Source organism: Dermacentor andersoni, chromosome 2 (assembly GCF_023375885.2).
Source record: "Dermacentor andersoni chromosome 2, qqDerAnde1_hic_scaffold, whole genome shotgun sequence".
In the NCBI taxonomy this organism is placed as follows: Eukaryota; Metazoa; Arthropoda; class Arachnida; order Ixodida; family Ixodidae; genus Dermacentor; species Dermacentor andersoni.
This window is the reverse complement of record NC_092815.1, coordinates 59,111,299-59,123,780: the sequence shown is the minus strand read 5'-3', so window position 1 is coordinate 59,123,780 and position 12,482 is coordinate 59,111,299. Positions and strand designations below refer to the sequence as shown.

Below are 12,482 nucleotides of genomic sequence, written 5' to 3'. Positions count from 1 at the left end.
TGCCTGCTGCTATGTTGGTCTGCCGTCGGGACTGTAGATGCAAAAGACCGAATTTTAGAACGCAGATAATCAAGCAAGCTTCAAGACAGGCGAAGCAGTCAGCATGGCGCGAAGTTTCGCTTACCCAGCGCGACGAAGTGCAGCTATCCAGCGCGCCCGACGATCCGCTTCGTGAGGCCTTGAAGGAAAGCGGTAGAATCTCATGTTGGGATTCAGGCCTACTTGTTCATGGCAGCCCACGACGCAGAAGTAACGACGGTGACGCTTTTTCGAGGCTGAGCTAGTTCTCTCCGGATCGACGTCGCCGATTCCTTCTGCTTCCAGCATTACGTCTCACGGAGAGTCCATTTTCGTTAAACTATAGGCTGCAGCTAGCTCGCAGCGTGGTCGGCGTGGTCTGTGAGAAGTGACGAGCCTTTTCGCACTCGCAACAGGGCAGAAAAAAGTGCGAATCGACGCAAAACTCGGGCTAGAAACGGGCTTCGCCACAGCCAGGACTCAATACTACCCAAGCCGGTACTACCCAGATAACGTTTCGCGCGCCGCCACCAGGCGCCGCTACTATACCTCAAACTCCAGCGCAAGACGCTCATGATGTTGGGCTGCTAAGCACGAGGTCGCGAGATTGAATCCCGGCCACGGCGGCCGCATTTAAATTGGGGCGAAATGCGAAAACACCCGTATACTTACATTTAGGTCAACGTTAAAGAACCCCAGGTGGCCGAAATTTCCAGAGCCCCTCACTACGGCGTGCCTCATGATCAGATCGTGCTTTTGGCACGTAAAACCCCGTAATTTAATTTTTAAAGTTAGCTCCTAGGCGCACTGAAACGAGGACATTCAGAAAGAAGATGCGCAATTGTATCATCGCAGCCACAGACGTCGCATGTAGGGTTGTCGGCCATTCCGATGCGAAATGAATGGGCGTTTGTGAAGGCCCCGCCGAGGCACAGAAGCGTTTCATCAGATCGCGATAACACTGGCGGGATGGAGCTGTAGATGAGGACCCAAACTATGAAGACGAGTATTTGTGAATGCTGTAGAGTTCTAAGGCGCCATTATTGCGAACGAGCGCGAAACCCTTCGTCGGTTCTTGGCAGTGGTATTGCCGTGCAAGGGATACCATCATGGACAGCCTTTACTTTTTTAACGTGCTTCCTTTCATCTCAGTTAATTCCCTTTCCCCGTTAGCCCAGCTCAGGGTAGCCAGCCAGTCTACACGGGCTAATCTGCTCCCCCCCCCCCCCCGCCCTCTCTGGCTCCTAAAGCACACGAACTTGTTCAATTTTGAGTACGTGGTGAGACCCTGCTGTTGTCGCAGTAAATAAGCCGGGCCAGAAGCAAACACTGAAGTTTGCTGCTCTTTTCTTTTTCACTCTCTCAAATTGTTGTTGCGGCGGGGAGAGAGGTGGAAGGGAAACGTGGTACCGCGTCCGTCGGGACGTTGGAAGTAAATAGAGGTCTCATTTAGGTAAGCGAGAACTCGCTTGGTCATATAGGACGCGGCGCTCCGCGCATCTGCAAAGGAGTGGGTATACACACTGAAAGCCGGTGCACCGCACGTGCTATAACTCCCTGATAGTTTCGTAGTTGCTTTCCCCGCGTCGTCGTTAAGCAGTAATCACATGGAGCCTCTTACCGACGCAGCTTCCACGCCGCGCAGTGCCCCAAGCTGCAGACAGAGTTGAACTCGCCTTGCACGTCGTTATCACCGTACGTGACAGACAGGCTGAACACATTTCTTCCTTGATTGATCGCAACGTTGTCATTACGCGGCGTGACATTTTCGACGCGCTCTGTTTAAAACGCGTGTTTCCGGCGCGAATGCGTCAGAATAACGCTTCCATGCGGTTGCAGCTTCGACCACGTGTGGCTTGTCACGACAGCTTCCCCTGACCATTGTTCGCGGTTCGCTCCGTTTTTCTCTCTTTTCATCAGGAGGTGTGCGGACCGGACAGGCCTGACCTCTGCGCGACCACGGAGCTGCCGGTTGTGACCGACTCCGCACCTTGCAGCAACGACGCCAGCAACGACACCGGCTGCGATTCAAGATCGAGGGACGTCCCTCCGCGGCCCACCGCGAGCGTAGTAGACATTCAGTCCAACACCGTGCTCGACATACCTTTGGGCGACGCGCCTGGTGATTTCTGGAACCTGTCCGGCATATCGGGCCTGCCCCAGATCTTGGACCTTCCGGTGCCACGCAAAGTGGTGGTCCTAGAGGACGCTCGGTACGCCTGGCGGGCATCCAAGTGGTCTAAGGTGAGCCCCGCCGCCTTCGCATACTTTTGAAAATTTCGTTAGCTTACAAGGGAGCACCGAACAAAGTTTTTCGCGTTTAGCTGATGTCATGTACGAAATACCGTTTTCTTTCTTTTTTTGTGTGTGTCCAATACAAGATACCGTTTTCTTCTTCGTCGTCCTTTTTGCTTATTTCTTTATTTTTTGAGGAGCAGGAAGTGTGCTGCATATCTATTGAGGAAGACCGAAATAAATACACTTTGCTATATCCTATATTTAATGCTTGATTCAATTACAGTAAATGTACTACCAAAAATTCACATCTGCTTCTCGAGTAACGATCATTAACATTTCTCTGCAGTTGACGAACGAGTCATAAGAGAAGATGCTTACTTGTTAATTGCCAGCTGTGTTAAAAGCACCGGTGAGCAGTCGCGTTTCGTATATATAGATACACGCGCCATTCCCTGTACATCTAAATGATGGAAGTCGTTCTGAGGTCCAGCGAAAAGGAACGCGCTCCGGTGCCAAGCAGTCGCTGAACGTTTTCTGCCGTCCAGTGTTACAAAGAACGTTATGATGACGACTTCAATATGTGTTTGTGTACCACCACACTTGTACGGAATGCCTTGCTAATTGCGGAGGGCGACCTCTGTCGTAAGTGTCGCGCTTAGTTTGTCCGCGCATGCCCTTCGCTGCCCAGAGTTCTCACTTTCATGCAGACCTGCCGCCATCGAGCCTCGTTGCATACACTATTAAACTAGTACACCCTAGGCCAAACACAGTGGAAAGCAGTTGCATGCTAATTGAACTCTCCGTCGTGGCATCCTTATCTTTATTATAATCATCTTTATTGCAACTGTCCTCATCTATATTAATTAATAAAATACTTCTTTTACGCTGTAGAACCGAAAGAAATGCATGGAGTAGTCTACGCATTTTTCACTGTAATTTTACCACGGTAGGCCACTCACTATAATATAATGATTATTCGTCCCAAAGAAACCCGCCGCGGCAGCTCAGCGCGAATTCGCGAATTCTGTGCATGCCGCGACGCCCGATTTTCGACAGGGGGGGAGGCGAAAGGTATTAACGCTTGTGTACTTTTATAAAGATAGGTGCACGTTAAAGAACCCCATGGGGGTCAAGTCCCCGCTATGGCATGCTTCATAGTCAGGCCGTGGTTCTGCAGCACGTAAAACCCCAGAATGTTTTTTTTTTTTTCGTACCAAAGACACAAATTGCGTCTAATAGCGCCTGCGACCCGACTGCTGAACTGAGAGCAACAGTTCGGCGAAGCATGTCGTGACACATCCTGCATGCATACGCTCTTCATCAATGATGGCTGTTAAACCCGTAACCACTAACATTATGGCATGCGCGCTTTTCGCGGCTGTTGCTGTGGTAGGCGAGGTCAGTGACATTGGTGTTCGGTCTTCAGCAAAGTGCCATTAGCTTCGGACCACCGCGACAGTAAATAGCACTTTTACCCCCACGGTGGCGCGGAGAGATGGTGTTGTTCTCTCTCGCAACACCGCTCTTATGAACTGAGCGTAAACACTTTGCTAAGAAGAACGGAAAGACATTCCCGATTTCAGTCGATTGTCTAGACACGTTTCGGAAGACGCGTACAGTCATCCTTGCATAAGCGATGACAAGTTGCAGCGTTGAAACGTCTATGTTGTTTGTTACGCGGCGTTTCGCTTGTTCCGTTAGAATTGCCGCACTCGTGTAAGGGAATGTTCGCGTCTTGCATTGTTCATATAGTTGATTTCGTTGTTTGCGATTATGAGATGTATAAATAAATCAGGGCAGTGCGTATGGTCAAATTTTATTTATTTATTTATTTATTTATTTACGATACTGCTACTCTCATTCGAGAGCGTGGCAGTCGGACATTACACTATATATTCATCTACATCAATACGCAGGATTGAAGCATAGAACACAGTTAAAGAGTATCTAGGCAGAACAGTTAACTCGGAAAAAAGAAGAGAAACAAGGAAAGGAAAAGCAATTGTCCAAGGACAGTAATATAAACAAGGACGCCGAGCTTAGGAATACAAATGCATGTTTCCACTTGACAATTAACTGTCATGATATTTTTAAAAATAGAAAACGTTCAAAAACATGTAGGCAACCATTTATACATAAAATAGGAACGAACGGTAATAACGAACGGTCATTAACGCGCCAAGAAATTATACAGTTAGGTGAAGAGATGCGCTTATATAACATATAGCAGTTAGAGAGATAGATAGAGAGAGAGAAGAAAGGACTTGAAGAAAAATTTAGGCAAGGAATGGCAGTTACAACAATCATCGCAGGACTAGAAGTAATACAGTAATATATAATAATGCATATTAATAAATAGGTCGTTTTAGCGTCAGCGGCATTGCGCATGCGCAGTACCCGAACACATTTTAGATTATTTTCTACTTGTCCCCATCGCGCTGCTTCACTGTACTTTTTCTACTCTTCCTGCGTTCTTTTGTACGTCGGGTCGCTCCTTAATTTCGGTCACCAGCTTCTAAAAATAAAAATAAAAATGGCCAGGCTTAGCTTGGTTAAGCCAAGAATGCGTTGCATATTTGGGAGTAGGGAGGAGCGGGAGTCAGGTGGTGGCTGCGGCCGCGCGAGTTGGGGCCCAGCTTTTCCTCCGTGACGTCACGCGCCGGCGCAGCGCCCCTAGCGGGAGGAGCGGGAGTCAGGTAGTGGCTGCGGCCGCTCGCGACCGCGCGAGTTGGGGCCCAGCTTTTCCTCCGGCTGTCGTGACGTCACGTCACGTGGTTGCGCTAAAGGTCAATGGTGGCTGCCGGCCGCGCCCAAGGGCTGAACTGAGTTATTGCAATATGCAACGCATAAAACTGTTTTCTTGCACAGTGCGGGCTCTCGTAACTCCGGTAAGTGTGTGTCTGCCTCACCTGCATGCGCGCAGTGCTCTCGCGTGTGCGGCGGCGGGGAGCGGCACCGGCGAGTCAAGTGCGTGGACAAGGTGACGCAGAAAGAGGTTCCCCAGAAGTCCTGCTATCTCCACACGCAGCATCTAAAGCCCCCGGAAGAGTCCACGTGCAACATCGACCCGTGCGTGCCGTGGCAAACGTCGGATTGGTCAAGGGTAAGATTCCCTTCTAACAAACAGCCTTTATTGGGCACGGGCAGGACACGGGCGGAGGGAAGATAACCGATGGTCATTAAGGGTTACGGATTGGATTCCAAGAGAAGGGAGGCGTAGCAGGGGGTGGCAGAAAGTTAGGTGGGTGGATGAGATTAAGAAGTTTGTAGGGACAACACGGCCACAATTAGCACATGACTTGGGTAGTTGGAGAAGTATGGGAGAGGCCCTTGCCCTGCAGTGGGCGTAGCCAGGCTGATGATGAGGATGAGGATGATGATGATGATGATGATGATGATGATGATGATGATGATGATGAAGAAGAAGAAAGGAGAGGAAGGAAAGGAAGCTAACTGCTAACTACACTGTAACTGTCTAGCGCGGACGGCCGACACCTGAACGGCAGTCAGCAGAAGTGGTGGAAACGGTGGGAGTAGGGAAGGACAGGGAGAGTGTAAAGAAGGGGACAATTAGGAGTTTTAGCTTAGCGGAGGTCAGATACCTATTTACCAGAAAACACCTCCTGTATCAGCAGCCCTGGCACGTGACATCTTGCGACGTTGTTATTAGCCCTAACGAGTTAGCATAGTAATGTTGTCGTACAGCTCTTTAGCTCGAAGGATGCTGAAAAAAGAATGATGGTTGAGTAATTTCGTGATGGTCGAAGCGTCGCTGAATAAGCGTTGCTACGATTCATGAAATCGACTGGCCTCAGTGACCGATTATAGGCGTGAAGTGATGGACACCCCAATGTGTTCACACTGAGAGTATACCTTCTTCCCTCCCTGTCCTTTCTTTCTTTTCATCCCTTTAACCACCACCCCTTCCCCCGTGTAGGGTAGCAAACCGAACGCGCGACTGGTTGACTTCCCTACCTTTCCCTCCTCCTCCTGCGCATGCACTAGGCCCGCATTATCCTCTAAGGTACTTATTTATAAAATATGTTGTGGTGTCACCAAAAGAGGTCATCTGGCGCCAAATTAAGCCGGAGCGGCGTGCCAGCTATTTCTGGAGTGAGGGGGTGGGCCGCAAATGCTCTGACCCTCTCTCTCTGACCCTCCCTCTCTCTCTCTCTCTCTCTCTCTCTCTCTATATATATATATATATATATATATATATATATATATATATATATCGAAACTAAAGGCTGCCGCTATTAGTTCTGTGAAGACATCAGGCCGAAACTAATATAACACGCATGAAAAAGTAAGAAGAAAAAAGATTAGGGTTCAATAATTGTTCGTAACGCTTCTAAATAAGCCATGAAGGTTAAAGCTACGCGACACATTGCGCTTAAAACGCTGGCTATTCCTTCAATGTACAAAATATCTGAAACACAGCGTTCTCTTGATACATTGGGGAACCTAGCTTATGGCAATAGCATGATACTGTCGAACACTTGCTTACAATTCTTTTTAAAGCTGTATTTGATCAACACGTATTTACAATCGCACACAAACTTGGCGTATTGTTCCCCTTATGTTCGCAACATATGACTTCAGTTACTGTTGTAATTATGCGAACGTAGTCTTACACTGCTCGTAAAACAGACTAATAACGCTATGGCCGACTTGCATACGTATTCTATAGGCAAACGCGCATTTAATCCACCGATTAGGAAATTTCCCACACCTCATCCATACCATGCTCCTAATTTTCCCTAGATATATATGCAAGATGCCTTGTTTAGCTAACCGAGGACACCGAAGAAACAAACTACGAATCTCGTAATATCCCCTTCAGTCACGGCGCACACGTTTCTGAACGCGACTTATCTTTGCATTTTTGCCATTACCCCAAATATAAGGCGCACCAGGTTGCACGAACTGAACCCTTCGCTACAACTCCGACCTCCACCCGGGCTTCACCGACGTGAGGCGTCGCTTCTATACCGGCTGTGCCTGGGAGTGGCTTTCACGAAGGCGTGAACTACTTTGATTGGACTGACCGACAGTGCTGCATGCGACGTCTTCGGCGTCGAAGAGACCATCGAACATTTATTCTGCCAGTGTCATCGATTTCAGTCGGAAAGACAAACATTATCTATCGCAATGCGATGACTGGACGATCGGCCGTTGTCTGTGCAGGCGCTGCTTGAAGACCGTCCCCATCGCTCGTCGGCCCACAAAGCTGTGAAGGCACTTTTGTCTTTCTTGAGGGCGACTAGCCTATGTAAACGCCTTTGACACACTCAGGCCCTCCGTGTGCGTGCGCCAGCTCATCGCAGCTTTCCTCCCCCTCCCCCCCCTCTGTATCGTTTTTATATTACCTCTCTCCCGTCCCCCAGAGTAGGGCAGCCAACCAGACGCATTACCGGTTAACATCCCTGCCTTCTCATAATCCCTGCCTCATAATCAGAAAATGGTTTTGGCAAGTAAAACCCCATAATTTAATTTTTTTTCATATCTACAATGAAATTTGACAGTTATACCTGTAAGAGGTTTGATTAGATTTTGGTGGTGATAAGATACTAAGACTGCAACGCTGCAACGGATAGAGATTAAATAGTTCCAGCATTTGATAATCGAACGATTTCATGCCGTAAGGCATGCCAGTCGTTGGGTGCGGCTGATTATAATACATTATCCGTACTTCCCCTCACCCGCAGATTAAATGCAACAAACTAATTGTGTTTTAGAATACGGATATAGCGATCCCCAAAACACTGGTCATGAGGCAGGTTGTGCAAGCTGACGGTTTGTTAGGGCGGGAACTGCCCAGCGCCAGGCGTTATTCGCAACGCGAGCGTATATGGCGAATCCCGCGCCTCGTCCGCTACAGGGCGTCCCGAGAAGGGACAAAAGACAAGCGTTGCCCAAGCAAGGATATGCGTGGCGAAGAAAAGCATTACTTATGTGGTCACTCTACTATGAAAGAAAATTTAGCTTCAGCCGTAGTTTTAATGGACTTTCCAGCGTGCAGCCGAAAGTGCCACTGCCCGTTTTCAAAAGTGTGTGTGTGTGTGTGGGGGGGGGGGGGGGGGGGGGCAAGTGCCCTCCTTGCCCCCCTATTAGATACGCCTATGTTAAGCCACGTGCGTTTACCGCGTGCGCCATGGACGCTGCGCCGACGCCGCCATTATTCACCCGCAAGCGCCCAACGGCTATGCGGCTCGATCCGAAGAGCAAGAAGCGCGACCCTTTTTACGCTTGCTCACGACATGGATGGATGGATGGATGGATGGATGGATGGATGGATGGACGGACGGACGGACGGACGGACGGACGGACGGATGCATGCATGCATGCATGAGCGTCCCCTTTGGAACGGGGTGGTGGGTGGCGCCACCAAGCTTTTGTTATTATATTGTCTGTTTAACCTACCCATGTTAAAGAAGAACAAGAAGAAAATGAACACAAAAAAAAAACACATGATGAATTCCCATAAGCAAACAAAAGAAGTGACGAAAGCGCCGTATTGAGGAAAGCAATGAAAGTACTTATCGCTGAGGCCGTCATTTAGAGTGGACATATTGTTAGTCCAGCATAGTTCACATGAATTCTACACAGGAGAACGTGCGTTCTCCTTCAGTGCAAATGAATAGATAGATAGATAGATAGATAGATAGATAGATAGATAGATAGATAGATAGATAGATAGATAGATAGACAGACAGACAGACAGACAGACAGACAGACAGACAGACAGACAGACAGACAGACAGACAGACAGACAGACAGACAGACAGACAGACAGACAGACAGACAGACAGACAGACAGACAGACAGACAGACAGACAGACAGACAGACAGACAGACAGACAGACAGACAGACAGACAGACAGACAGACAGACAGACAGACAGACAGACAGACAGACAGACAGACAGACAGACAGACAGACAGACAGACAGACAGACAGACAGACAGACAGACAGACAGACAGACAGACAGACAGACAGACAGACAGACAGACAGACAGACAGACAGACAGACAGACAGACAGACAGACAGACAGACAGACAGACAGACAGACAGACAGACAGACAGACAGACAGACAGACAGACAGACAGACAGACAGACAGACAGACAGACAGACAGACAGACAGACAGACAGACAGACAGACAGACAGACAGACAGACAGACAGACAGACAGACAGACAGACAGACAGACAGACAGACAGACAGACAGACAGACAGACAGACAGACAGACAGACAGACAGACAGACAGACAGACAGACAGACAGACAGACAGACAGACAGACAGACAGACAGACAGACAGACAGACAGACAGACAGACAGACAGACAGACAGACAGACAGACAGACAGACAGACAGACAGACAGACAGACAGACAGACAGACAGACAGACAGACAGACAGACAGACAGACAGACAGACAGACAGACAGACAGACAGACAGACAGACAGACAGACAGACAGACAGACAGACAGACAGACAGACAGACAGACAGACAGACAGACAGACAGACAGACAGACAGACAGACAGACAGACAGACAGACAGACAGACAGACAGACAGACAGACAGACAGACAGACAGACAGACAGACAGACAGACAGACAGACAGACAGACAGACAGACAGACAGACAGACAGACAGACAGACAGACAGACAGACAGACAGACAGACAGACAGACAGACAGACAGACAGACAGACAGACAGACAGACAGACAGACAGACAGACAGACAGACAGACAGACAGACAGACAGACAGACAGACAGACAGACAGACAGACAGACAGACAGACAGACAGACAGACAGATAGATAGATAGACAGATAGATAGATAGATAGATAGATAGATAGATAGATAGATAGATAGATAGATGACGAATTCTCCATTACCTAGGGAGTACCGCCACATTTTTTGAAGTTGTAAAAGATTAATACGCGCCTCTCGCACTTAAAAGGATAAGACTCAGCAACTGTGAAGTTTGTCAAACAGAATGCTAACGCTGATCTCTAAATGCTGGCCCTGGCGTCATAGGCATTATGGTGACAGTGACTCAAAGTAAAATTGCTGACGTCGTCTAGCAGTAACGCTAAGCGTGATGACGTCGGTGTCAAAAAAAAATAAAAGGAAGAAAGAAAAGGAAAGAAAGAAAGAATGAAAAAGAAATGTTATGCGCGTTATTTCTGACTGCGCTCGCGTTTGGCGACTGCAGCCATCTCGGGAGTGAAGCGAACCAGTGTGTCATGACGTCAAAGTGACGTGCTAGCCCTGTGGTTTCGGCGCGAAATGAAAAAAAAATAATGAAAGTCCGGCTTTTATATTGTCTGCTAGTAATGAACCTCGTACCGCGAAGTTAACGAAAATATAGTTTTGAAATGATATCGTAAGTATAAACAAATTGAGGGTTTCCTTTTTGTGTCACTTTGAAGTCGTGACTCTGATTAACCCCCCCCCCCCTCCCTTCGCCCTACCCGTCTTTTTTTTTTTCTCTGTGATTTTTCAGTGTTCAGTGAGGTGCGGACCGGGCACGCGACAGCGCGAAGTGAGCTGCCCGCTGCGCGACCGGTGCGACCCGGCGCGAAGACCTTCCAACTCGAGCGCCTGCAACCGTGGGCCATGCCACGACTCAACGCCCGGTTCTTCAACGCGGCTAGTACCTTAGAGAAGGACGGCGGACGGATCCCGATTCGGGAGTTTTCGATGCCCTGTTGTCCCACCTAGCCCTCGGGCATTTGCCGGCTGTCCACCGTGGGCTGCTGCGTTGCCGCCGCCTGCACCCGTGTGATTTCGTGGTTTTTATGATTCAACGTGCAGTCGGATTGTTGTGGAAAGCCGTCCGCGCCCGTCGTTGGTACCAAAAGTGCCAGCGCGTTAACACCATTTACCACCAGATGCAGATACTGTGGCGTGTCCCTCTCTCTCTCTCTCTCTCTCTCTCTCTCTTTACGGAAGTATAGCACACCAATTTCGTTGTGCACGTGACCTTAAAAGTGCTATACATTATACCACCCAAGTGTGTGCATCTCTATAAGGAGCGAGCGAGTCCGTGCAGCGAGTTTCCAAGAGTTCGTGGACCGTTGCGAGTGCGGTGACCGATTCTTCATCCAGCCTCTTCTCGTATTTCTTTTATCCTTTACATAATATAAAAAGAAGCGTCACCAATGCAAACGAGAACGCCCGCCAAATCCAGCCCCCTACCCTCTCCTGGCGCATCACCCCCGTCCGTCATCGCCGTTGCTCACGTTCCATTTCTCACCAAGCACCCTCTCCGCTCACGCCCCCCACCTCCTCCCCCCACTTGTGTTTTCGTATGTTGGCGATAGTGACACACCACCAATGCCAAATAGTATTGCGCCTGGCATTATCGGGCTTTTCTTCGCAACCCCTTCACCCGACTGTCCACCGAAGGAGCCACCCTCATGTACCGGGTGGTGGATGTTATTGTTTATGGTACAGCGAAGTACATACCTTGTACCTGTGACTCCTTTTGAAACGTTCAATGTTTGTTGCTGCGTTGCAGCATTTTTTTTTTTTCAAGTTATAGCAAACGACTTGATGAAGAAGAAGAAAAGTCGCAGTTGCGACAGATATGTTCGAGAGCACGCGTGGTGCGTTTACCTCCCTTTGTATATTTATATATATAAAATGGCAACGTTTCTCGACCTGTTCCAGATGTCTTCTTCGAACTAATAAGCACATCGGTTGACGTCTTGCGACTCGAGAGAATGCCTGCGTGTCGCATTGTTGATGTAACTCGCAAAACACAGCTGCTGCGGCTTTCGCGCGATCCTCGCAAAGGGCGCCGCGCGCGCGCGCGGGTTGCGACACACCTGCGGATTCCGCACGCATATCGTCGGACCTTCACGAGGAAAGGTGGGTATATTAAGTACGGAGAAATCGCGCGCATTCTGAATCGTACTGAGCGCGACCTTGACCATAATCAACAAATAAGTCGGCAGGAAGAGGGGAGAACAGTAGTTCAGTTGAAACCGGTTTGCGGAGCTTTCGTTTTTCTTTATGTTGTCTTGCGCGTTACTTTCCGTTCTCTCGCTCCGGCGTCCTGGAAGCCGGCCAAAACACCGCGCGCGCGCGCCCACAAATGACCCCACCACAGTCCGATAGCATCCGGCGTGTTGGGAACGAACTACGAGCATGCGCGCGTGCCTGCTGCCCTCGGGAGTCGGCAGAGTCGGCCGGCGCCACAGAA

At 49.1% G+C, this 12,482-nt stretch overlaps 1 protein-coding gene across 3 annotated transcripts in view; it reads left to right on the top strand.

The window, feature by feature from the left end:
• LOC126542246 (A disintegrin and metalloproteinase with thrombospondin motifs 7-like) overlaps positions 1-11,937 on the top strand; it is a 152,502-nt gene extending 140,565 nt beyond the window's left edge. For all 3 annotated transcript variants that reach the window (XM_050189218.3, XM_050189220.3, XM_050189222.1), the window contains 3 exons: positions 1,939-2,262; positions 5,180-5,359; positions 10,779-11,937. In XM_050189218.3, coding sequence (XP_050045175.2) covers positions 1,939-2,262; positions 5,180-5,359; positions 10,779-10,937 — 663 coding nt within the window. In that variant the 3' untranslated portion in view covers positions 10,938-11,937. The remainder of the gene's footprint in view (positions 1-1,938; positions 2,263-5,179; positions 5,360-10,778) is intronic.
• Positions 11,938-12,482: the final 545 nt, after the last annotated feature.